General features: G+C 37.2%; 1 protein-coding gene across 1 annotated transcript in view; it reads right to left on the reverse strand.

The window, feature by feature from the left end:
- Positions 1-554: 554 nt before the first annotated feature.
- MEI4 (meiotic double-stranded break formation protein 4) overlaps positions 555-26,549 on the reverse strand; it is an 82,756-nt gene continuing 56,761 nt past the window's right edge. Inside the window, exon 5 of the mRNA XM_055714989.1 lies at positions 555-4,201. Coding sequence (XP_055570964.1) covers positions 3,950-4,201 — 252 coding nt within the window. The 3' untranslated portion in view covers positions 555-3,949. The remainder of the gene's footprint in view (positions 4,202-26,549) is intronic.

Genomic DNA, 26,549 nt, shown 5'->3' on the forward strand with positions numbered 1-26,549 from the left:
TTATCTACAGAAGTTGTGCAGTTTCTATCCTTGAAGGGTTTTAATACCTGACTGAACACTGAACCAGCAACAGACAACTTGGTTCGACCCCACAGCTAACCTTGCTTCAAGCAGGAGGTTGGACTGGAGACCGTGAGGTGCTGTCCAATACGAATTCTGTGTTCAGAGGAATGCCAGCTGAATGTTGCACCACAGTAAACTATAGTGTTACTCTGTATGAGCTAGTAATGCACAGGTAACTGGAAAAAAATATTATTACAGGATTAAAACAAGGCAGTTTCATTTCCACTATTACCAACACATACGAGCAATAATTACCTTAAAAAATCAGTATGTCACAATCAAAAAGATTCAAAATTAGGTTTACAAAAGTATCCTGAGACAGTTCACTTCAAAATCCCACCCACTGCTGTCATTAGCCGGTATGTAAAATTCTTTAGCAAATAGAATAGTCAATGGAGCAGCACTAGAATAAAAATTTATTTTCCTTATCTTATAATTTTTCTACTTTCACGAAAAGAGACACTGTACCATAAAATCCTTTTTAAAACAGATGGAGACAGGTACAAACACAGTCACATAAGAAAGTGAGAATGTGGCAGAGTAAAGAAATTACAAAATCATAAACTTCTATTATGCTACTAATTAATAAGCACTGCTAATTCAACCATATAAATATATAATTCATCCATATGTATGTCTCTGTTTGTATATATATATATACACATATAAAATCAAAGCTTGAACAATTTGCATTTTCAGAACATTAGCATTTTGCCAAATTCTAAAGTACATATATTTACAAGAACAAAATCACCAAGACAAAATAAATATCCTTAAACTGTTAATTCTAAAATTGTACGGGTAACTCAGATGAAACACTCCAGGGAGCGATGACAGGTCAGACCAAGTTCTATTTTTAGTGTTTCCTATTCTTTAGGTCTATGACATGTTATGCTCAGCACATGGGAGTTTGAGATTGTTCTTTTGACTCTCCACTCAGCAAAGACCACAGGTACTTTCTCTGGATTTGGGATTCCTCTCTGGAGGCCAGATAGGTAAAAGTTGGATGTTGACATACCTATTTAGTACTTTAAGACTTAAAAGTCCAAGCTGCAGGAAGGTTTCTTCCAACCAGGGCACAAATCCTCACCTGTAACAGTTAACTCCAGGGACTGGCTCAGTCATCCTGTTTTATTTTAAAACTGAAGACAGTGATGTTTACTCAAATCACACCTATCAGTCATAGGACAAGCGCAGAAATTGTCTGAAGAGCATGGACTTAAATCTAGGATTTCCTACTCCTAAAAACAGGTAAGATACCACACATGTGGGATTTAGTTCTCACATTAAGACACCAAAATGCACGTTCGTGTCAGTGAGCTACATATCTAAGCTAATGCTATCATGACTGCTGGATTCAGTTGCCTATGCAGACATATTTAGTGACAGCGTCACTGAAGATGCTCCAGGGTATCAGAGACATATAGATGAAGAGAGGAAATGTGACATAGGACTCTCAAAAAATCTGCAGCACAGTCCTTTTGGGGTGCAGCTGCAGACCCAGCCCAAAACACTATACTTTGTAAGTGCTTCATAGCTTAGACATCCCAAACATGCAGACATCTGAATGCACATGTCTACCTTTGTGCACCTTCATCTTGAGACGAGTCCCACCTTGGTGAAATACCTCTTGAAGAAACACAAGATAACAATCTGTGTAATAACTATTCTGTTTGCAGAGGTTATTGCTCCTACCAAAGTTGAGGTATGCTCATTAATGTGGTTCAGCAGCACTATTTAATTTTGCACTGAAACAGACATGGAGAGCCCAGGTAATCAGTTAATAGCACTTTTGCAGACAGGCTAGTGTGTATCTAATTGCTGCAATATCATAACATGGGGAACTCTCACTCTGCACTAACACTTTCAAAGCTGCATAACGAACAGTTTCAAATCCTTGTCAAAGCATAAGTGACATAGTTAATTCCATCTCTGGACACAAAATCCCTTCTCTCTGTATGTTGTGAAAAAGATTTCAAAAACCATGTTGCAAGTCAGCAGTTACTTCAAAACTTATCAAGGAGGCATGTATTTCCAAAATATCCATTGTTCTTCCAGTGGCCTAGAGAGCTTGTTGGTGAGAATGCTACAATTTGCAAAGAAGAAAATATGTGTCCATTTGTGCTTGAGTTGCCTTACTAATAAGAAAAATATTTTTTGCCAATAGATCAGCAAATATGCTGTGGTATGCAATCTAGTGTTGAAACTGTTCTTTATAACAGGAGTCTTGAAACAATAGATATTTTGCTATATACAGACTGCAGTATCCTCCTGTGTTCTGTGTGTTTTCTTTACAAAATACTTTTGAATGAAGCTTTGTTAAGAAATGAAAATGAAAACTGTTCTATTAATTAGATACCAGTTCCCTTTTGTTTATTCCTTTCCTTGCTCTTTTTGTAATCACGCTTTCCATGCTGTGAAGGGATGTGGAACAGTAGCTCCTGAGCAGCTACCAAACTTACATATTGATTTAATTTTATTTTCTTTAATTTGGCTAAACTTATCTGATTTTCTAATGTGACTATTAAGGAATACTTGTTTTGCAAATCAAACATTTCTGTTGAAAGAAATTTTGCTAAAAGAAAGCATTAAACAAATGTTAACACTTGACATACCAAATACGAAGTTTAAGAAACAAAGCAGTGGCCAGTGTATAAAGAAGTATAAGAATCATTCTTTAGGGAGCCAATTCAATCAAAGTACCTTGTTTTGTAAACTTTTGTAAATACTAGTGCATTTTACATATATAGAAACCAAAGTTTTATTATCTGAAATAAATGCATTCAAATTAACAAGATAAATCACTTACATTTTTAAAAAAGTGGTGTTTCAGATAATTTTTATGACATAAAAATCAATCCGATGAAAGAAGTGCAAGGGGAAGGATAAGGACTAATGCTAAAAATATTTTCATATTTACAGTGAATATGCACTATTAGGAGACATAAAACTACAATGTTGTTTATCTGTTAGAAAAAAATGCCATTCAGCATAATAATTACCCTCTAAGTTTATCAAAGACTCTGGATTAGTTAAGGTATTGCTGAAGTCATATTTTAAAGGCCTTTTATGTTTAAGATTATTTCTGTTACAATATGTTGCTTTGATTATTACTATGAATGTAATTCCATCACACAGAAATAAAAATTTAAAAATCAGATAACACAAATATTCAAAGGGGATTTTATCAACATTCATTAATTTTGAACAGAAAGTTTTAAAGTAATCATGAAATGAATTAAATTTATTTAGATTAGATCCTTGAAATCATTAGTCAATTTGGACCAAATTAGGCCTACTGTGCCTACGCGGGTAAAGCCAAGCAGTATACAATAAATGTAGGAGTTGTAAAACTGAGCAGCAGATTTAGTTTGCTCAGGTTAATGACTCTTTTGAATAAATCAGAAACCAAGACTTTCCTGTAAGAATTTGCAGCAGTAAGTTACCAAGTTTTAAAATATTCTTGTTTCTGCCAACCAGCCATTGTCTCTAAAGCACACAGAAGCTATACAACTCTTAAAAGAAAGGCAATACTTTCCTAATTTGGAAGCTTTAAACACACGTTGTGTCTTGACTTTAAAATGCATAGCTATTATTTTAATCATCACCTGAAACACTTTCTTTGTTGCCATTTTCACTGTGTACACAAACATCAACTTACCGTTTTCCATTATGAGAAAAAGCATTTATTGAAAACAGCACCTGGATTATTAAATATTTTTCTGTATTTAAAATTGGGAAAAAAATCGCATTATCTCTGAAACTGCTGTATAGCATAGTAGTTTAATGTAAATATTTTCCAATTACAACAATTCTCCTGTCTGGCTTGAGAATTTTCCAATGCAATCCCACAATAAATGCACTATTAAAAAGCAGTCTGCTTGTTTTAATCAACTTGTATTTGAGCTGAGTTCAAAAGAACACTTACTCTCCATAAATACAAAGAAAACAAAGGGAATTCATCTGAGAGATGAAGAATAATTTGATCAAGGTTCTTCAGAAATTTGATTTTTTCCTCTCCATCGTAGTCTGAGCTTGAAACGTTACTTTCTTCTGTCTCATTTTGAAGAAGTTGTTCCAGAATCATGCACAAAAGAAAAATATTCTCATACTGGGTAATGTTATACATTGCCTGGATCTGGGAATAAAGAAAAATCAATACATAAGCACAGTGTGAAAATGTTTGTGCAGCCTACCATCTCAGAAGACAGTTTAAGGAATAATGTTAACATTTACAGTAGTATTTATATAATCAGAACAGCTACACTCTCAGTATGATTACTTCTAAGAAATATTTTCCTTTTTGTGATAACAGCCAAAAACCTAACTCTCCATCACACTCCCAAATGGAAAGTCAACATAACCTCCTGTTCATGAGTCAGAGGGTTTCGCTACCTAATTATCCACAGAGATGACATATAATAATGATTACAAACAACAACAATAACAACAGTAGCTTTGTTTGGTTTAGGCATATCATTAAAATTAGTGGATTTCTGTTTTCTGACAAACGAAATAACAAGTCAAAAAAGAAATTTTTAAATATAGACAATCATCTATTCAAATAACACCTCTAGAAAGCAAATTAAAAGTTCAAATTATTAATCCAAATAGAAGATACACAAGCCAGTACTACATATCTGACTCGGTTACAAAGTGGAAGGGTCAGTTTGTCAAATACGCTCACTGACCAAACAACAAATTTATCAAAAGCCTTACAGCTTTATCTAATATAAATTTACCTGTTCTGTATTTGGAAACTGCAGTTCCAAACTGAAGTTTTCAGAATCTCTGCTGTACATAGGGAATAACTGGTAAGATAAAAACTTAAACCTTGGGCAGCTGTCCCTGTGAATTGAAATTCTGTGCCCTTTACAGCAAAATCTACCAATAATATAAGATGACCTCGTTCTGAAAAGCGCTGCAATTACAATAGATAGATGATCAGAACTGAAGGTAAAATCATAGCTGCTAGAAAATTATGCACTTTAGAAAATGGACCGATAGGTCTAACAAGCCTAAACAACTGTTTGGGTCTGTGGGACAAAGCCAGATGGGCTTAGGTTTTGACATGGGTCTATGAATCAGCATCAAATCATTTTACCCACCCTGAACCTACTAGCATACTGCTAGATTTCCAAAGTGTGAAATTTATTATATAATGGTGTTTTTTTACAAACAACGTAAGTTATTTTGGATTCCAGTAGAATCTATCAAAAACACAGCACTTTACCTTCCTCAGGTAAGGTTGCTGCTGTCTGCCTCTGCGGTAGATGGTGGCTCAGGGGCTGCTCACTGTCCTTCTGAGCTAGTAGCTCTTGAACCTAAAATCTGTGTTGAAGCTCCCTAGACTAATATCTTTCAGGTAGCGTGCCACCTCAGGGATGACACTAGAGATACCACAGCCAAAGCCTCAATGTAGCAAAGTCATTTTGCTTTTTCTAAACATCTTGAAAATTAGGTTAATTACTGAAAAAATATTATCCCTAGCCTTGCATGCTCCAGTTCTGTCTCTCTGGAACCTGGCAAGAAAAATCCGCAGTTCAAAAGCTGCTGCCAAGAATTTGGTATTGTCATTCTCATCACAACAGACGGCAAAAAAATATAAAAGGACAATAGTAAGTATTTGCATACTTTTAAAGTCCAATTAAATCCAATTGTGTAATTAGGGAAAACAGAGGTAACAAGACAGTCTGTTTCTTCAAATACCAAGCAGCTGACTCTAGGACAATTATGCCTATACACCGATTGTTTTGACTATTAACTAATACTGGTGAGATAATTGTATTTATTTTGCTTATTAGACTAAATTACTACTTTCTAAGTTGAGAAAATAACTGGTATTAATGATTTCCTGAATCTCTACAGAACAGATGATTCTGAAGGCCTACAAATTCTGCTTTTTAGACTTTAGTGTAGGAGTCATCTGACCAAACACAGGCATCAACAAGCTGAGACAGTTATCCTTGGTTCCTGTTTTAGCCAACAGAGGCAAGCATGGGGTGGGACTCAAGTTGCCTGAATGTAGGTATCTGTTGCCATTTTGGATGTCCAAGGGTATCCGAGGCACATGCATGAGCAGAGCTTTACGTAAGAGTTAACAGCCGTAAACCCAAAGTACCACCTTAGGGCATCCAATGTGGTATTAGATGGCTGAGTTTTGGCAGCTGAGTAGTTCCCAGGGTCTTTCAGAATGTAATTCATCCCACTCTAAACCAGATCCACAGATGTACCATGTCCTGAAACTCTTTACAGTGATAAAAGTACATAAAGTATGATTGTAAACATAAATTACAGTTCTATGCTTTACGTTTTTGCTTGTAACATTGTACTTCTAATATCCAAAGTATAGAAGTACAATGTTATAAGCAAAAACCTGTTTGATTCAGGTGTTGGCCTTGTAAATTCACTCAGATCTTTCTTTCACATGAGGAATCAATGGAAAATGTTTTAGAAAGGCAAATTATGTCATTTCACTTATCCCCATAACCTCAGGCTCTTCCAAGCCGTTAAGCAATTGTGTTACTTTCAGTGGGTCTTGAAAAGTGCAACTGATTGCAGCTTAGTAAACTATCTAATTGATTATGGATAAAAGAAACCACGAGCTAACTAATTCTTTTTCCTCTGCAAATACTACTGCACTAAAGGAAAATTATTTTAGCTTCACCGAACTGACTTTGAACAGAAAGGGTAAGTCTGATGGCAAGGAGGAAGTATTTTTTTGAGGTAATTGCTTTTCAGGGGACAAACGCACTTTAAAATATTGTTTTATAAAACCAGGGGTGGGGAGGGGGAATTGGACTAGAACACTTTCTTGCTCAAGACTTATTAACCTTTCCGACCCATTTAATAATCTGAACAAAATGCGTCTCCATTTCTTTTGTTAGATGTCTTCTGTAGCGCTAATTGATGCAGAAACTACCAATGCAAATTTATGCCACAGAATTTGTAGAGGAATACCTTTACTGTTACCTAATGGTGCACAGTCACATAAAAGACCTCTTAAGTGTACACACACACGCGCGCGCACACAGCTAGTCCATCCAGAAAGTTCAGAAGGTTTGTCTGTAAAGCAAACCTTATAAATATACGCTACAATTCCAGAACATCTTAATACCAACTTTAAATAACACTAATTCTGTTTTTCAGAAAGTTCTTTAATATAATGAATCTTTTTACAGATCAGATTAGATGGGTAGGCAATATGGGATTTGGACACTGGGTTTTTTGGTGACACTAGTCCTTGCTGATTTTTCCTCACCTAGTATTTGGAAATGTGTTTCTTCACAGTAAGATGCATTTTGCATGCACCTGAGTTTGGAAATTAACTTTTGAAATTATTTGCTTATTATGATATGTCAAACCAAAAAAACTCCTCAAAGTTAATATTATTTTTTTTAGAATTATTAATAAAATAAGATTGAGCTCTGTATAAGATGGGAACAAGGGGTACAAGGATCTCCTGGCTGGATTTGACAATTTGCTAATCAGAATTCATATATTTACATCACCGAGTTCAGAATGCAGCAAGTGCCAAAGCTTTTGGCTGAAATTAATTCTTCAAGCTTCTCCTACATCACAGGGTGGCCACCTGGAATAGCACACATATTGACTACATAATCTGAAAGCAGGGAAAAAGATCTCTAACCTGTCTTCTTTATAATGAATTCATAAACCCCAGTACTAATACGTTAAAGGAAACTGCTCAAAACCGTAGGCAGCGATGACAGTCAGAAAGCTAAAAAGCCATCTGTGTTGCAGGTCCCTGGACCTTTATTGCACTTCCTCTTTGCAAAGCAACAGGTCAGATGGCCCTGTACCAAATTCCAAGCCACAGCTCTCTTATTGGACAGATTTGGAGTTGGGGTCTTCAGCAAAATTTTGGACAATAGGGATCTGAAAGCAAAGAATTAACCAAAGTAACCTTCACAGAACAGTGGATGTAATTTTTGAAGGTTATTCAACCAGATTCAGAAAAAATCCCAAGTGATATTCTAAATGCAAGTTTTGCACTTAGAATATTTTTGTTTTCTTGTTTTACAGTATCATGCACATTTGCATAATTTATTGAAATGGCCTCAATAACAGCAATTTTAAACAAGAACAAGAGAATAAATATTAGCTTTGAAGAAATTCTCTACTATTCTTAAGCCATTCACCAGCCACAACTCATTACTTCTAGTGAAGTAATCTGCTGAGGCCGGAATTTTCACATGCAGAAGATGGATGTTAACTTCTAGTATAGCTATGTAAGTTTTATTTCTTTTATATCTCAAAAGACCTACAGAATGGGGAGAACACTCAACCAGTACAAATAAGAATTAGATGGAAAGAAAGACAGTATGTCCATGGCAACTAGAATTTGCTTCCACGTAACTCAGATACATATGTAGACTATGGACAAAGTATCAGCAACATCTGTATGCTTTCTGGAATAAGCCAGAAACAGCTCTAACTCGAGAAAAATTCTTTTTGGTTTAGAATGGAACATTGAAATGCTGAAATTTCTGCCAAAATTAAAACAATTAAAATTAATTTAGAGGCACCATTATGTTTGATTACTTACAAAAAGTTTTCTTCCTTTTCTATCCTTATAATTTATTTAACATCTGTTCAGGCTTTTTCAGTCCCACAAAGATACCAAGTTTAAAAGTATATTGCAACAAATAACTATACACAACATCATGCTATATAAAATACTGACATACTGATACAAATTTTAATCAAACTGGATAGTTAAGTGTTTATATACCTCTGGTGTTTAGAAAGTGATAAAACTGACAGTTCTAGAAGATGGCTATTTTAGCAGAGAATGTTCTGCCCAAATCTCCTCAATCCATCATACTCTAACAGTTTTGCTTCTTGTAAATTTTTTCTTGCAACTTTTGCCACTTCCATTTCTTTGCAAACTTTTACTATTCAGCAAGGATGTAACTTTTATGCTAGCAAAGTGTCTTTTCTATGTCCCAAGAAATTCTGTTTCAAATTTCACTGAAATATCATGCTAGAAGTTGGCATTTCTCTTCTTTTACATGCAAATTATTCAGAGAAGCATAAAGGGTAGACCAAAATAAACAACGGGAACTGCTAAAGCGTGGCTAATATTGCCCTCAAGAGAAGCAGAGGCAGTGGGCTGCACCACCAGCTGCTCGCCTGTGATCACTTAAGGAGGACAGAGGGCAGAACAGAACCAAATCTGCCATCTAGCCATTTCCAGCAAAAATCCCCCATGGCCCATCCCCTTCTCAGTGAAGCAAATGGAGCCATTTTTTCTTTAGAAAATTCTTTAGAGCACGTGGAAACAGGCAAAGAGCATGCATCTTCCTTGAAATAGTCTATCACCAGCCAAGACATCATCGCAGCAAATAGTTCCAGCACCCCTTGTTTCCTTACTGAAAGCTGCTGGTACAGGCAGGTACATGTGCAGACTGAATTCTTGGCAAGAAAATTCAAATTCATGGCCTAGGGGACCACAAAGTGAGTGCAAGCTGATGTCCCGTGTAACACAGAACAGTCAATTTAGTCAAATTAATTCGAAGTGTTTGAAGTGGAGCACGCCTGTTAGAAAATGACTAAGCTTGATTTACACGCTTTTAGATATACACAATCCAGTATATGCTGTTTCGTGGTCAACTACCCCAACTCTTTTTCTAGATTTATTTTATTTGCTGTCTTGGCTTTCTGGAAGTAGGAGGGATTGCTCCTTCCAGAACTATAACAAAGGTGGATATGAGACTAAATAAAGCAGTGACAAACTAAATACAGCCACTGATACCCACAGAAAAGAAAACATCTGTGCTCACTATGCCTGCATATAGGAGGGATGCTTCTCTGAAAACATTTTCTGTGTTTTAACATGACAGTTGTCCTAACAAGTATATCATTATCAAATTAAGTCTCTAAATGGAAAGATATTTGGAAGCATCACTTTTTAGGTAAAAAAGTTCCTAAATCATCATAACGAAAAATAAGGAAGAAGCAACTAGCTGGAAACCTATCAACAAGTGATCATCATTTAGCAAATTTTGTGTTGTCTAAGGTAACGCTCACAAACCTAAGTTTTCAGTAAAATCAACACTGTTTTACTCTACCTACCCAGTCTGACTCAGAGGTTAACAGAAATGTATTTCAAGAATGACTGAATTGTTTCCTCAAGTGGCAATATATTCTCATTTTATGAACAAAGATGAAATATCGCAAGGAATTCTGTTCTTGAACGTTCTCCCTATCCAGGCTACTCATTGCTGCATTCCAAGTTCTAAACACAAGGCAAACATTTTTCAGTGTGGCTTGTATGTTTGCATAATATGCATTTTACTTCAAAACAACATGGGAAGCCTTTTAAGTGGATGTTCCACAAGTGTGAAAATAATCTCTATGTGCATCATTGAGATTTACAAAACCAACAATATACATGGGACAAGAAAGAACACAGTAGGATAAAAGAGGTTACCTCTAACTGCTGTTTAGTGTTTAAATAGCATGCTGATAAGCATCTCTAAAATATTTACGGCAGGCATGCATGAAAGACTTTACTAGAAATCTTTTTGTTCTGATTTTTACACTATTGTATTTGGTTAAAAGGTAATTACCTTACAAATTGCCATGACTCAGGATTCAGTTTTTAGCTGATTAGCATTTCTCTTTAATAGCTTCTTGTTTTGTTATTTGAAATGCATGTTTCCCTAACATCCCTCCCAGTAATCATAATACTCATTAAGCACACCAATATTCACCTGCCAAGAAAGTTCAAACTAATTTACACCCTCTTTCAGTTTCTAAAGCAAAATTCACATCACCTACAATTCCTTATTTAAATTTATACAAACCTGCCCCCCCCTTCCCCAAACTTTCAAAGTATTTTTGTCTTTTATTGTCTTTTATTCAATGTGATTAATAACTGAAGCATGGGCAACAAACTGGAAGGAGTTGCAAGCCATTGCGGAGCTGGAAAAATATGATATAGCTGTCATCATGGAAACATGGTGGGATGACTGACAGCTGGAGTGCTGCCATGGAGGGCTGTAAACTCTTCAGAAGGGATGGGCAAGGGAGGAGAGGTGGTGGGGAAGCCCTGTGTGGTAGGGAGTGTTTTGGTTGTCTAGAGATTTGTGGTGGCAACAAGGTTGAATATTTATGGGTAAGAATCACATGGAAGGCCAATGGTGGGAATCTATTACAGACCACCACACCAGGACGAAGAGGCAGATGGAATATTCTATAAGCATCTGGGAGAAGTCTCACAATCACTAGCCCTTGTTCTTCTGAGGGACTTCCACTTACCAGATGTCTGCTGGAAATACAGCACAGCAGAAGATAACTTCCTGACAGAGCTGGTGAGGGGAGCCAGCTAGGGGAAATGTCCTGCTGGACCTGCTGTTTATGAACAGAGGACTGGTAGGTGATGTGATGATCAGAGGACATCCTCAGCATAGTGATCACAAAATGACAGAGTTTTCAGTTCTTTGAAAAGTAAGGAAGGGGGTCAGCAAAACCGCTGCCATGGACTTCAAGAGGGCAGACTTTGGCCTCTTTAGGAGCCTGGTCAAGAGAGACCCTTGGGAGATAGTTCTGAAGGGCCAAGGAGTTCAGGAAGGCTGGACATTCTCCCAGAAGGAAATCTTAAAGGCAGAGGAACAGGCTGTCCCCATGTGCTGAAAGATGAGCTGTCAGGGAAGAAGACCTGCCTGGCTAGACAGAGCTTTTGCTGGAACTCAGGGTGAAAAAAAACCAGAAAATGTACCACCTTTGGAAGAAGGGGCAGGCAATTCAGGAGGACTATAAGTATGTCGTGAGGTTGTGCAGGGCAAAGATTGGAAAGGTGGAAGCCCAGCTAGAACTCAGGCTGGCCACTGCCGTAAAAGATAACAAAAAACGTTTTTACAAATACATAAGAAACAAAAGGAGGGCCAAGGATAACTGCATCCTTTATTGGATGTGTGTGGGGAACATTGCCACCAAACCTGAGGAAAAGGCTGAGGAACTTAATGCCTTCTTTGTCTCAGTCTTTAAGTCAGAGCAGTTATCCTCAAGGGTACTCAGCCCCCTGAGCTGGATGACAGGGATGAGGAGAAGAACGAAGTCCACATATCCAGGAGGAAACAGTTTGTGACCTGCTGCTCCACTTAGATGTGCCCATTTCTATGGAGCAGAATGGCATCCACCCAAGGGTACTGAGGGAGCTGGTGGAAGAGCTTATCAAGCCACCCTCCATCATTTATCAGCAGTCCTGGCTAACTGGGAAGGTCCCAGAAGACTGGAGGTTATCCAATGTGATACCCATCTACAAGAAGGACAGAAAGGAGGATCTGGGGAACTACAGGCCTGTCAAGCTGACCTCAGTGCCCGGGAAGGTTATGGACCAGATCATCCTGAGTGTGATCACACAGCACGTGCAGGACACCTCGGGGATCAGGCCCAGCCACCAGGGGTTTATGAAAGGCAGGTCCTACTTGACTGACCTGATCTCCTTCTATGATAAGGTGACCTGCCTACTGGATGAGGGAAAAGCTGTGGATGTTGTCTAATTAGACCTTAGTAAAGACTTTGCCACTGTCTCCCACAGCATTCTCCTGGAGAAACTGGCTGCTCGTGGCTTGCACAGGTGTACTCTACACTGGATAAAACGCTGGCTGGACGGTCAAGCCCAAAGAGTGGTGGTGAATGGAGTTAAATCCAGTTGGTGGCCTGTTTAATATTGTTATTGATGATTTGGATGAGGGGATCGAGTGCAACCTCAGTAAATTTGCAGATGACCAAGCTGGGGAGGCATGTTGATCTGCTTGAGGGCAGGAAGGCTCTGCAGGGGGGTCTGGACAGGCTGGACTGATGGACCAAGGCAGTCCTGGGTTAACAGTTGGACTTGATAATCAAAAAGGTCTTTTCCAACCTAAATGATTCTATGAGTCTATGATCTGAAATTCTAGTTGTGTCACCTTTATTTATATTATCACTTTCTACTCAAGTAGCTCCCTAAGATTCAACAATTCTGCTTAGAGATCAAGAGCAAACCATATGCAGAAATGGTCAAGGAATTGCTAACCTCTGTGAAAGTTAAATTACAAAGGAGAGAACATCAGCTAAACTCTTGGAACAAATGATTCTACACCATGTGCAATGAGTACAGTTCTGAGCAACATGTCAACAACATTTTAGATGGCCCAGCTAGCCTCACGCTAGAGAGGTTTCCAAAGCAACAAGAATCTTGTGAAAATGGTTTCTGCCCAGACATGATAATTTGGGATACTCTGGAAAATACTTTTGACAGGAAACAGAACAAACACTTTAAATTCTATGACCCCAGGGGAAGACACTTAGCCCTGAGACATTTATGCATCATGCTTCTTCCACATACAATTTAGCATGGTCATGTGCTAATAGCCCTTCATATGACACAGAAAATTACAAGAAATTCCCAAGCCATCTTAAGCAATATTATTCTTATCTAGTAGTATGATTTCTAAAACATACTGAAAGAAATTAAACATACCAGCAGTAGAGCATTCAAGCTTCCATTTTGGAGTAAGAATCATAATAATTGCCTTACAAGTTACATAAGAAAGACACAAAGTTTTAAAAAGTAAATTATAATTCCTGCTATCCTGTTAAAGCAAGCTAAAATAAGAGCCACTAAGAAATCTCACTTAAGAGAAAACCACCAAAAAAATGAATACAGAAACTTCTTGGGATAATTTGAATTTATAAACCTACTTTACTCCAATCTACAAGGCATAAACTTAAACTGTCATTTCTGTCTTACATGGGTTTTTTTTAAGTCTATTCTAGAATAAAAACATTCAGTTCTTCACAAGCTGAAGCATGAAATATGTTGGGGGTTTATTAGTTTTTTCAGAAACTAATCTGAAATAAAGCTTGTAAAAGTATCTATCATAGTATGGGTCTTTCCAAATCAAACGGGCTACTTAAGCATATTTCTAACTTTTTTAAAAAAGTAAAGTTCTAGACCAGACAGTCACACACAAAGTCACTATTAGGGGAAAAGGAGAAAGAAACCAACAAAAATAATTTAACGCAATTTCTCAGTTATGAACACTTCAGTACTAAAGAAAGGTTTGTGTTGTGTGTTTTCATTCCTGGTTGAGGAGGAAGAATTGCCTCCATTCCTGTAAACTCATAGGAAAAAGAAAACTGTGGAAAAGCAAAGAGGCTTGTCAATTTAACAATAAAGTAAAAAAAACCCTGGTTTTATCTCCCTCAGATGTATGCTTCCCTCCAAAAGGAACCTGAAAACAACTCACATTGACTTTCAACTCCAATGAGTCATAAAAAACTGACAACAGACTATACCACGTACTTTGTTATGTATCACCTTTCACCCCATCTTCCAAGTTCTATTGGGACTTCTGTTTCTCTATCCATGTTTTGCTTAGCTTTCAGGGAGTCAAAGGATAGATGGATGATGATTTAATTGTGGTTATGAATAAGCTGCTAATAACTAGTGGAAAACAAAACAATGACAAAGACTGAGGCCTTAGCACATAAAATAAAATCCAGATTTTATAACTAGATCTTCAAGTATCATATCAAAGTTATTTTAACATATCAGAAAAATATCAGAAAAACAACGTAAAAAAGCAGAAAAAATGTAAGCTGTCAACCCATCAGTTTCCCCATTTAATAGTTACTGCCCATATGAAAAGTAATGAGCAGGACACCAAAGAGTTCTCATATTCTTTCTTCTTTTCAAGTGTCCTTAAAAGTGGTAAGGAAGCTTCTCCTGACCAGAAATGCTATGGTCCTTTGATGGCAGCTGATGTCTGAATAGGCCTTCCCAGACAGACTGTGTTCTGTTCATGGGCAGCCCTGTCTGTCCTTCAAGATTTCCACTCAATTCCCTGGGTCAGCCTTACACATATCAAGCTTCTTTTCAGCAGAAAGGGGAGAGATAACACATTCATAACATCACTTCATTCTCTGATGTGCATTTCTTTAATTTACCATAAGGAAGTGTAGGAGTACCATATGCAATAACCTATTGTTAAAATAAAAGATGTTGTTTGTTGTCATAAGAAATAATATTCTCATCCTACAGGAAATGTCATAAAGTCCACAGCAATGCTAGTATGTTGAAAGTAAACATCATACATAGAACATTTTTATAGGTAAAGAATGACAATAAGGTAATAAAATAGTTCTGAAAAACAACAAAAGCAGCAGCAAGTTCTCTATTAATTAAAACCGTATCAGAAAACAATGGATTGCTGAAAAATACAGCTGTATTGGTTTCAAAAGATTTGACAGAAGTTTACGTATCTTTAGAAAACGCACAAAAAATAAACAGCAATCACTCTGTTTTAGTATCTTTAACAAACACAACTCAGAGTAATGCAAGATTCATGTTCATTAGTACTTAACCATAATTCATTCATTTTTTAAAAGAAGGTTTTGAAAATGCTTTTCATCTCATAAGGCTTTTTTTTGTTTGTTTGTTCTTCTAAAAGCATGATAACCTCACCCCACATTCAGCTTCACTTACTAAAATCATCTCTACCAATACTAGGGTTGGTAAGTATCAAATGAATCTAAGCAAGTGGCAGATGGCTGGTCTGAAAACAAATCAGAGTAGTAGGTTATCACACAACATGCATTTTTATTGCTTGCCACAGGATATTGTGAAAGCTGAAAGCTTGCACAAGGAGAAAGGAAACAGCCATATGATAGTGAAATCCACTGATAAACATGTAGAACAGCCGCTCTCCACCTTAGATAGCCAAAATTGCTGGATACTGGGGGAATGTTTCTGGAAACATCTCCAAACTCTTCCCTGCATGTCTACTACAACTGCTGTCTGAAGCAGAATGTTTGACCTCTGGTTTGACAGCACGGCCATTCTTGTGTTCTCCTACCTTCCAATCTACTTTGCTGCCCTACCCACTGCCAACAAGTTACTTTAGAGAAGAAAATCCTCTTCCCTTCTCCAGGCAAAGTAGAGCTTTGTTTCAGCTCTGGAAGTTTGCAACCAATGCCTCTATATGCACCACAAACTTCAGTTTCAGTGAGTTCAGCCCTTCCTCCAAAGCCTTAGGCAGAATCCATCATGCCAGGATCAGAACCGCAGAGGAAAAAAAGCCTCAACAGAAGCAAACTTAGGGGCTTTTGGACTCACTGAAAACGCAATACCTACTCAAAGCTTGTATTTATCTGCAAAAGAAAACAGAAAAGCCATGAAAAGACAAAAGGTAACACCTAACAGAGCAAGAGGACTGATTCTAGGCACTGCCCTGTGTGAGGAAAAGGACAAAGCTGGTTGGATCACAAGCCTCATATGTTAAGAAAAAAACCTGACATCTGCTTTCTGAATCACTTTAATCCAATGAATCAAACTCTCTGTATACTTTTCATAAATATAAAAGGATAACGTTGAAGACAGGTTTCCTTCTAATTATGCGGTTATTTTTCCTTTTCTGTAAGTCAGGTGCTGAATATTGCATAATTGTTCAAGGCAATGTTCAACTAAACCAACTTTTGTCTTTGGTTTAGGAAGAAGTGTTTTATTTACATATTTATGCTTCCTCTAGTTTTGGAAAAAAAATCTTACATTTTATTGTACAGAAAAAATCTTTAGGAAAATATTTATATTTCATATAAATATAATGTTTTCACAAACCAGTTGCCTAAAATGTATGAATATTTCCCTTAGAGATGATTATGAAACAAGACAATAAAATATGGTGTTTCCATGATTCTAGCATCTGCCTACAACATCAGCTTTCCACTACAATTATGTCACCAGACCCCTAAACCTCCTCCCAATTTTCAGAGACCACCACCAATGTCTTCCAAATTTTACCTGGAAGACTCAAGAGGCATGGTAGGATATCATAATATAACAGAAACTGGCCAGGATAGAAAAGCAGTGCTACTTTCTTATTTAATGTATTTAAAACTATGTGGATTACGTATGTAGAATAGATTAACAGAATTTAACTATATGAAAATGATGTTGCTTATTCAGCTTAAATGTGTGAGAAATTACAGAAGCAAAATATTTAATTGAAAATCATATGAAATAAAAAATACCATGAAATCATGAGTACACCACAGTGTATCTAGAAGTTTATATACATGCTGTAAAGCTTAATTTTAGAAGCAATTACTCTGACAGAAAACATTACAAAACAAAAAATTGATCAGGTTGCTTCCTACAGTCTTTTTAGGCTTGGCTTTACAGAAACTAAATGGGTATGACTGAGCAAATATGGTTTCTCTTTCAAATTTTACTTCTCCATTAGTTTTCCATTACACTTTCCTGGAAAAACTTAAACCAGTACTATTCCAGACCTCTTCATATTTTTGATTTGTTTGTTTGATTTTTTTTCAAATGCCACAGCAGCACAGTAGTGTAAATAGGGTTTTAAGGGCTTCAGACCAGCAGTTTAGAACTGGTGTCACAGTAAAACCAGTGCTGAAAAGCAGTGATAGGCAGTTCAAGACTGGCCCTCTAAAATTCATCATGGCAGAAATAACTCTAAAGACACATTTAGAAAGATCCTTTTGAAACCAAAAATCTTCCACAGCTTGTGTGAAAATTGTAACATCCTGACAGAACACAAAAAAGCAAGGTAAACTTAAAAGGGATTAAACTATAAATTGATCATCAAAGGCCAGCTACTTTTTCTTTCAATTTTTGAAGCAGAAAAGAATGTAAAAAATACACGGGCAGGATTACGTACAGGAAAGTGCTTTTAATTCTAAAAGTTATGATACCAACTGAAAAAAATCATGGAAGAATTACTGAAGAAAGATCTGTGGTCTGAGCATTATTATTAGGTGAAACATACTAGGTTGTACCAAGACGAGAGTCCAACGATACGCCTAAATCTGGAATAGCATGACTCCCATTCAAGGTAGTTTGGGGCAAGTTCTCTGCTATGCAAGTCAGTTTGGCCAAATGCGTATGATCGGACCTGCCCTCTGGATTGTTCTGTCACTCTCAAATATGTCAGCTGGGAATGGCCCAACTGGCCTTAACTAAAGGAAAAGATGCTAGAGAGTGCAAAGTTAAGCCAAAATTTGGATGAATAACACCAGCATTTTCAGCAAGCACAGTCATTTACAGCGAGCCTTATTTCTTGTGCTAGCAGGATGCCATTGAGAAATGCTGAACCTGAGAATGCCAAGATTTGAAATGACCTGGAAGAAAGCTGAAGAAAATCAAGGAAGATTTACATATGGTAAGAGAAGCACGTGCTTTTTCACTCTTTGGTATCATTTCTTATGCCAAATCTTCGACACAGCTCAGTAAGACTACCTAGAATTGACAAGTAGTGAAGAGGTACAGGCTTATTTGTACTTCATAGAATCTGTTTGAAGTATAATGTTCTGCAGTTGAATTGGATATCTAACAGCTGAGCACCCTAGCAAAAGTACAGACGGTTTTATCAAAAGGCTGTGCTAAGCCAAAGACTTAAGACCCAATAAAGCTCAAAATGACCAGAAGTGCACTCTGTTGCACTCTCCGAAAGGAGACTATTGCACCCAAACTACAGGGATATCATAGAAGCTTAAAGCAATTGAGTTTGAAGCAGAAGCAGCATTTCAATAAATAATTAGAAACAACAGGCCAGTTGGAGCTGAAAGTTATGTTCAAAGCGAAAAAAGATCTGAACAAAGCCAAATGAAACAGCATCTGCATTGAGAAACCTAAAAGACAGTGTTTCAGGCAAATGACTGAGTTGCTGGTGGACCTGTTATAGAATGCTGATATCAACATACCTGTAGGGGTCCATATGGGATCCTGATAAGAGTTAGCAAGCTAAAGAAACACACTGTCATTCATGTGAACATGGTATGAGAGCTGCATAAAAGAAATGTCAAGGTATCAAAAAACCCAGCCATAAACAACTGCAGCAATAGAATAGTGTTGTCAGTCTGTGACAGCACTGGAAGTCAAGAACATACTTGCACTTGGTGGAACTGAATTTTGTAGAAAAAAAGAAAAAAAAAAAAAAAAGATTTCAAATTAGCTTTCAGCTAAGGTTGCGACGTCCTCTTATGGCCTGAACCAGCCATACTACTAGGTGAATTAGATCAGAAAACCTCTCCTGTCTTCCTTAGCAGTTACAACTTGCCCTGCCATTCCTTTCCCTGCTGTGCTCCCATCTCCATCCTTTAGGCTCTCCTCTATTTTTTCCCCTCTCCCACCTCAAGATAACAAAAGGTAAGGTAAAGTGTCCCATTGGCCAGACCATGTTCTGGGCCAGGAGTGGAACCACACGAATCTGAAATACACAGGAGGTTGTATTTCATCAATTACCACAAACTGTTTTGCTCTTAATGTCTCTGAATTCTGAACCTGGTAAAAATAATTTTTTTTATTTGATCTGAACTTCCCATAAGAACATGGTCTTGGGGGGGGGGGGGGGGGGGGGGCGGGCAGAATCAGAGTGGAAAATAAGCAAATCTGCAAACCGAAGAAAAAGAAGATGCTCAGAGGGCTGGAGCGCCTCTCTTGTGAAGACAAGCCGAGACAATTGGCGTTGTTCAGCCTGGAAAAGAGAATGCTCTGGGGAGACCTCATAGCCGCCTTCCAGTACCCAAAGAGGGCCTGCAAGGAAGCTGGAGAGGGACTTTTTACAGGGGCATGTAGTGATAGGACAAGGGGGAATGGCTTTAAACTGAAAGAGGGTAGATTTAGGTTGGGTATAAGGAAGAAAGTCTTCCCTGTGAGGGTGGTGAGGCACTGGATCAGGTTGCCCAGAGAAGCTGTGGATGCCCCATCCCTGGGAGCACTCAAGGCCAGGCTGGATGGGGCTTGGAGCAACCTGGTCTGGTGGGAGGTGTCCCTGCCCATGGCAGTGGGGATGGAACTAGATGATCTTTAAGGTCCCTTCCAACCCAAACCATTCCATGATTCTATGATAAATCTCTTCATTTTCACTTCAAAACTATGGATGTTTTGAAGGGGATCGAAGTAGCAGAATAATTAGCAGTGTCTAAAACACAGCATGCTGCTTCCACAGAAAGCAGAGTTTAAAAATGCAATTAGAATATGGTACTTAGCTAAAGAATTTCAGAGCTTAGTACAGTTTACAGAGGTTACAGAAAACAGTCCCTAATCCTCACCACCATTAAGAGAGCGCATGACCTTCTGTGTAAACAACAAATCGTATCATGCCAACAGAGTTAAGGTAACTGACATTCAGAACAGATTCTCAGAGATGATTCTACTCTTTCTGAAGGTGCCAGAGTACTTGCCAACTACCAAATGAGCACACAGTAGGCAAAAAGCAATGCTATTGACAGATTTACTGTACAAACAGAATGCAGTGTTAGATATAGCATAATAGTTATTAAAAATTTGTCCTGAAAAGATCAGAAAAATTCCAAAATTTCAGAGGATGACTAGCCTTTCAAAAGGATAGCTAAGCTTCAGTTTGAGACAGATTTTTTTATTTTTTTAGATTATTTAAATAGTCTGGAACAAGAAATAAAGCATCTTCCTAACTGTGGACCAGATGTAATAATTCAAAATACCTGCTATTTCATTTTATGCACAAAGCTATTTAAAATAATCTAATTCTATTTAATAATTACCAGTAGGCAATATAAACAAGAGCGTAGCAATGCTTCTTGAAGTGCCTTTAGTAATACAACAGCATTCCTCTTTTCTACTTTAAAACAGATATAACGCTGCGAATTTAATGCAGTTTAACATAATTGCTTAATTTATTAGGCAGGATTAAAACCAGTGTGAAATATATTAAAATAACATATTAACAAATCAAACTAAATACACAGGCCACCTAGCTCTTCAAAATTATTTCAGATGAATGCAGGAAATACATTAATACAAGTATGACAGAAAAATCATTACAGATTGACTCATTAAAAGAGGAGAGATGAAACAAAATCAAATCCTATCAAAATTAAGGTGCACAGATCATCTTTATTATGCTGTAACTGACGCCTAGCAAATTTCTAATTATTAGAAGGCCTAGCCTACCTAGCATAGTAATCATAACATTACTAATGAGTGAAAGACAGCAGCAACATAAAGAAAACCTATTTCAACACTCAAACTTAATTTATTAGACAAAAGTCACTATCCTGAATCTGACCTTTTATACATTCAATGATCTTTTAGAGAATATGTATGCTATAATAGAGGGAAAAATTCCGGGATAATAGAGCAATTTACAGACTGTGAGCAAATAAGAAAGAGACAACTGCTACATTTTAACAGCCTTAAGGAAGCCATGCAATGCATTCATTCGAGTTTCCCTGATGAAAGCAAATTAGCCAATAAGGAATTAATTCCCAACTGTTTCTGCTCCTGAACTGAACTCATTTAAATCGAATTCACGTTCTCCTATACTATATTGGCATACAGCCATTGATTTAAAAAAGATTTTAAGCTCTCCAGTCCACGAACTCTTAAAAATTTCTTATTTATTTTTGTCACAGGCCTATCTCTCTTCCTTAATACTGTATATTTTATATTCCCTTCTGGAAATGGAGGAGATGGGATTATCACCATGTAGAACTATGGTTCATTTAACATTCTTTTCAGTTCTCAATCCTCTGGCCAATAGGAATCGAATAACTTTGACTTCCTTAATCCTAAAGGGTTACTTAGACTTCTTCCACCTAGTGCTCCCTCAGTGGGATCTCAGTCTAGTGTTCGGAACTGTATGATGTCAGCCCTGGGCGCTTCACCTTCCTATAAAACTTCCTTGATCACTAATTAATCTCTTTCCAGAAAAAAATATGCCCTGTGATTTGTTCCAAATCCTTTTGTCCCCAGGTGACACATGGATTTAGCAACAAGCAGGAAATCAGTTATATATTTCTTTTTTCACCCCAGCTCTTGAATGTCTGAGATTACATCAGAGTTACCAACTCAAACGGTTGTGTGCAGATGAGGGAACTTATTGTCTGGGTTCTACACTGATTTTAATTCCACTCCTTTTTGAAAAAAATAAAAAGAAGGAAAAATAATTAAAAAAGCAAGAAGCTATGAACTGCGAAGCATTCTTTCCTTTTACAGGAAACTCTTGTTTTCAGGGTCAGAAGAAAATTTAACCTGTTGTGAAAGATCTTCATGAACATCATCCTTGAAAGGCACAGAGATAACAGTGGTTCAAGATGACAGTAAGGAAAACTAAATGGATCAGCTGGCTGTGGTAACACAAATGTATGTACACAGATCTAGTATAAATACACTTCTTAAGGGATTATAGTGAAAACTGGAAAAAGTAATACATAAGAAGAATGTATCAGACCTCTTGGATATGTCTACAGTGTGAGGGTAGGCATCTTGTCAAACTCTTCTCAAACTAGACCTCATCTGTGTGACGCTAATGCCCTTATTTCAGTGGATCCAACTCTGGCTGTACTTGTGGAACAGCCAAAAAGCGCAGCCTCTCCAAGTACGATCCATGGAACTGGCTTCCTCTGAAAAGTGATTGCCATTAACCATCTTAATACAGTTTGAAAATCTTCAATGAAAAGAAAGATTCATCCACTCTATCATTAGAAAGAATGAAGTTACCAAGAGATAGATGACCACAGAGAAAGGCATTTCTCTAGGTAAGCACACAGACTCAAACTAGGAGCTGCTCCTCATCTGGGAAGATAAAATTCAAGCAATTCCAAGGGTAAGTCTTTTGATATACCATGATCTTTCAATAGCAAGAATGGAAGTGATGCTAGACACAGTATATGCATCTTCTGCTAGCGCTGAAACATGAAACCAAAGACTTCTACCTTGATAAAGTCAATGGCTTTTACTGCTTTTCTTTGGCTTTATTAGAGTTAACTGACACAGTTGTTAACATCAGCAATTGTACAAAGCTTTCTGAATTTCTCCTTAATGGAGAAAGAAGGTGGTAGAACCTGAAGTCAGCTTCTTGCCTTCTTAGTCATCAATTGGAAACTGTCATTGGGACAAACATCTTTCATTTCACAGCTCTATTTGAACACTAAGTTCATACTGCCTCACGTAAGACACAGCCTTATTGCCAAACAAAAGTGCACAACAGCAAAAAAGGAGAAATATATTTGACTATTAGCAGGACTGTAACAATAGGAAGAGTCAGATAGCCAAGAGAACATTCTTCCTGAACCAATGCTCTTTCTCACCTCATTTTTTTGGGGGGGGGGGGGGGAAAAAAAAAGTCTGAAGAGATCAGGTGGGTAACACAATATTTTTATGGAAGTAGTCCACATGCATTGTTCCTAAAAGCAATGACCATTTGAGGGTGGGAAACTACTGTACTACTGTGACAAGGAAATAATTATTCCACTCATATCTGGTCTTCCCATCCTTGCCACCAGGTGCCCCATTGTCTTTCTGAAAAAATGAAACCACTTTGGAAACATTCAGAAACACTGAATGAGGGTTTTCAAGGGAAATTTGCAGCTTTTGAATTCTTCAGCACATTTAGGACTCTCTGTATAAACTGCAGCCTCTTCTAACGATCACAGCACTTCCTGAATCTACTCTTCTTACTCACCCTTTAGGATCCATTGTATGTGGATCCTCAGAGAAGCACAAAGTATTGGCTGAAAATCACTGCCTTAGAAAGAAACACATCTGTAGTGATACCAATAGTCCAAAGTGAAAAGGTAAAGCAGGGAATAAAAAGATTACAGAGAATTTGCACATATGACAAGAATTTTCATGGAACATCCACAAAGAGAAAGTAGCTAGGAAGTTCTTGCACAAGATCTGGAGATCAGGAAAGAAAATACACTAGATATTACCTTTCAACAAAGGTATCTCTTTCTCAGATGCAAGTTTTTTTCACCTTCAAATTTCAATGCCACCTAGTTCTTCCATAAAGAAAAGGGCAGTAAAATATTCAGTTTATCTTCTTTACATCACATACTGGTTTATATATTTCTGTTGTAACCCTCATTTGTTTCCTCTTTAAATCACAGTCTTTTGTTCTCTCAGAATAAATGACTTCACAAGTCTAAAGCTATTGGCTTTATCCAAACCCATTCTAGTCTGTTACAAATTTTCTGGAAAAACATTATCACATGACCAAGATTGCTAAAACTCATCATCTATATATGTATCAGTTTATCTCACAATCCTAATAATATTTTAGAACAGTTGTTCTGCATGGGAGTAATGGCTAAGAACCTATTTTCTGTACTTGGTAAATTACGCTAAATTTAAATAACTCACTCTTAAGGGTTAAACAAAATAATAATTAATTACAGTTATGAGTAAAAATTACACTAACCTCAGTCTTCAAAATTTAAATCTACAATAGCTAGCATCACCTTGCTATACTAACTGATGAAAGAATAATGACAAAATACTCGGGAACGTTTTTTAATTTGCTGCTTTTGCACGCAGCATGATTTATCTTAGGATTTAAAACTGTGCTTAATTGCATATTAAGAGATGGCAATATGTGCAACAAGATTCCATTAATGCCACTGCCTGTCATCCTTCATATTGAAAACAATCTACACTAGCTCACCTATAAAATGAACTCGCAACAAAGGCCTACTTCATGCAAAGTAGCACATTAATATTCTACACAGACTGTAATTGCCATTCTGCTGGCTTTATAATATTCATGTTTGTAAGCAGTTTTGAATAGCAGTCAATGACTTGTTCTTTTGGAATGCTCCCCTTGCATTTATATTAAAAGGCTTTGAGAAGACAGTCACCGACTGGTGGGAATAATTTTGCAGGAACATAGATACATTTTTCAGGTTTATTTTGACTTTGTGGAAGTCTGAAAGTATTTCTTTGGTCTTTGTTTTCAAAAAAGTTAACTAATCCAAGTACAGAGATTACTCCAGTAGCTGCAGTATTCACTAGAGACAATCAAGTTCTGAATTGCTTTAGAAGGATACAGCACAACAGAAACACCATTAGAGCATATTGACACAGATGCTTAGAAGACTAATGCAAATTTGGCAATCTCTTTTAAGAACAAACTCTGGATGCTAATGGGGTGAGTAGGTAAATAAACGGAAAGAGGACTAAATGCAACACAAATATGAATGACCGATAAGAAAATTAGCATAACGCAATAGTTTTAATGTGAAACCATGAGACAGCAAGACTGGAAAAATGTAATGTGTTTGACAAAAGTTATCCTGTGCTGCTAACCCTTCTATGTTGTCCAAGTGGTGTAGAAAGTGACACAACTGTTCTCTACGAATTACCTTCCTTGTTTAGTCCCAGACTTGTTTTGCTGTGCTTGTTAATCAAATGTGAAAATTATATAAGTGGTATTTCAAGTGGTATGGTAGAGAATTTAGTATGCTGTGAAGAACAGCGCAATCTGTTACTGTAAGCCACTGATTAGGATGTACAAATGAAACTCTTCCTAAGAAAGTAATTCTCTGTACAAAAATGGGACGTTGGAAGCACTGTTATGTACTGACTTCATTTCAAAGGACATATGCAAATCTCCTTCCCATTTCCAACTTGAAATAAACGATTCAGGTGCTTCAACTAAGGCAAACCACCTAGGGTTTATAAACTGCAATACTACAGGTGAGCTGCACAGAAAAAAAAAATTAAGAAACACCCATTTCTTAAATTTTCCTACTTCTTAGAATAAGCTGTCTCCCACTCACGTCTACTGCTGTCAAGGCTATTCTGGAATATTCATCTTTTTCCCAGCATGGTACCAGGAGCTTACTGAAAGATCTCACACTGGGAACTAGGCATAGAAGTGGAAGCACTGTGATATTTTTTCAGTTATGTCCCTCTGTGATCTAACACTCAGTCTTCCAGTACCAAGAATGTCTGGTTGGTTTTTTTTTAATCAAGAAACACACAAGACAAAAATATGAATATTTACTAAAAATAAGATTAATATCAGTTTAGCTTCTAAACAGAGTCTGCCAAAACTAAGAAGTTCAGAAAGGAGGAATATCAACAGCCTTAGAGCAAACCACATTGTGAGATGACAGGGAACAATTATTAAAAATGCAAAGTTGACAGAGTTGCAAAAAGATGTGAGAAGGGTAGCAAAAACTGGCTGACAGCAAGAGGTCAGACAGTGACTCACTAGCCCGCTTTGAGAAGTATACCCTAACTAGGAAATCACATCTACTGCTCAAATATTAGCTACAAGCAGGCACACAAATTAAGAACCAGAAACAGTAAGATGGCAAGAAATCAGTTATTTTAGAATTTACAACTAGACCGTCCTTGTTTGTATATTATCTGCAGCATTTCCTTAAGCGTGTGACAGGTATTATTACTCTACTTTGTGTGTGTACATCAGATTGCAGAAGGCTGATATTCTACACAGTCCGTGAAACCACAACAACCCAGTTCTCTGTTGCTGCTTTGCTTACCTAGAAATCAGCTCTCAAAGGTTTTTCTTTTTGCTGCTGCTGTTTCACATCTTATGGTACAGTTACTTTACCCTTCCTAATTCCAAATTTGTATCCATTCAGTGGCATTTCTACAGCACAATGGGCCTTGAAGGGAAGAAAAGAGCTTGTAAACCCAAACTAAACAAACAAGCTCATATTTTTCA

Source organism: Falco cherrug, chromosome 6 (genome assembly GCF_023634085.1).
Source record: "Falco cherrug isolate bFalChe1 chromosome 6, bFalChe1.pri, whole genome shotgun sequence".
In the NCBI taxonomy this organism is placed as follows: domain Eukaryota; kingdom Metazoa; phylum Chordata; class Aves; order Falconiformes; family Falconidae; genus Falco; species Falco cherrug.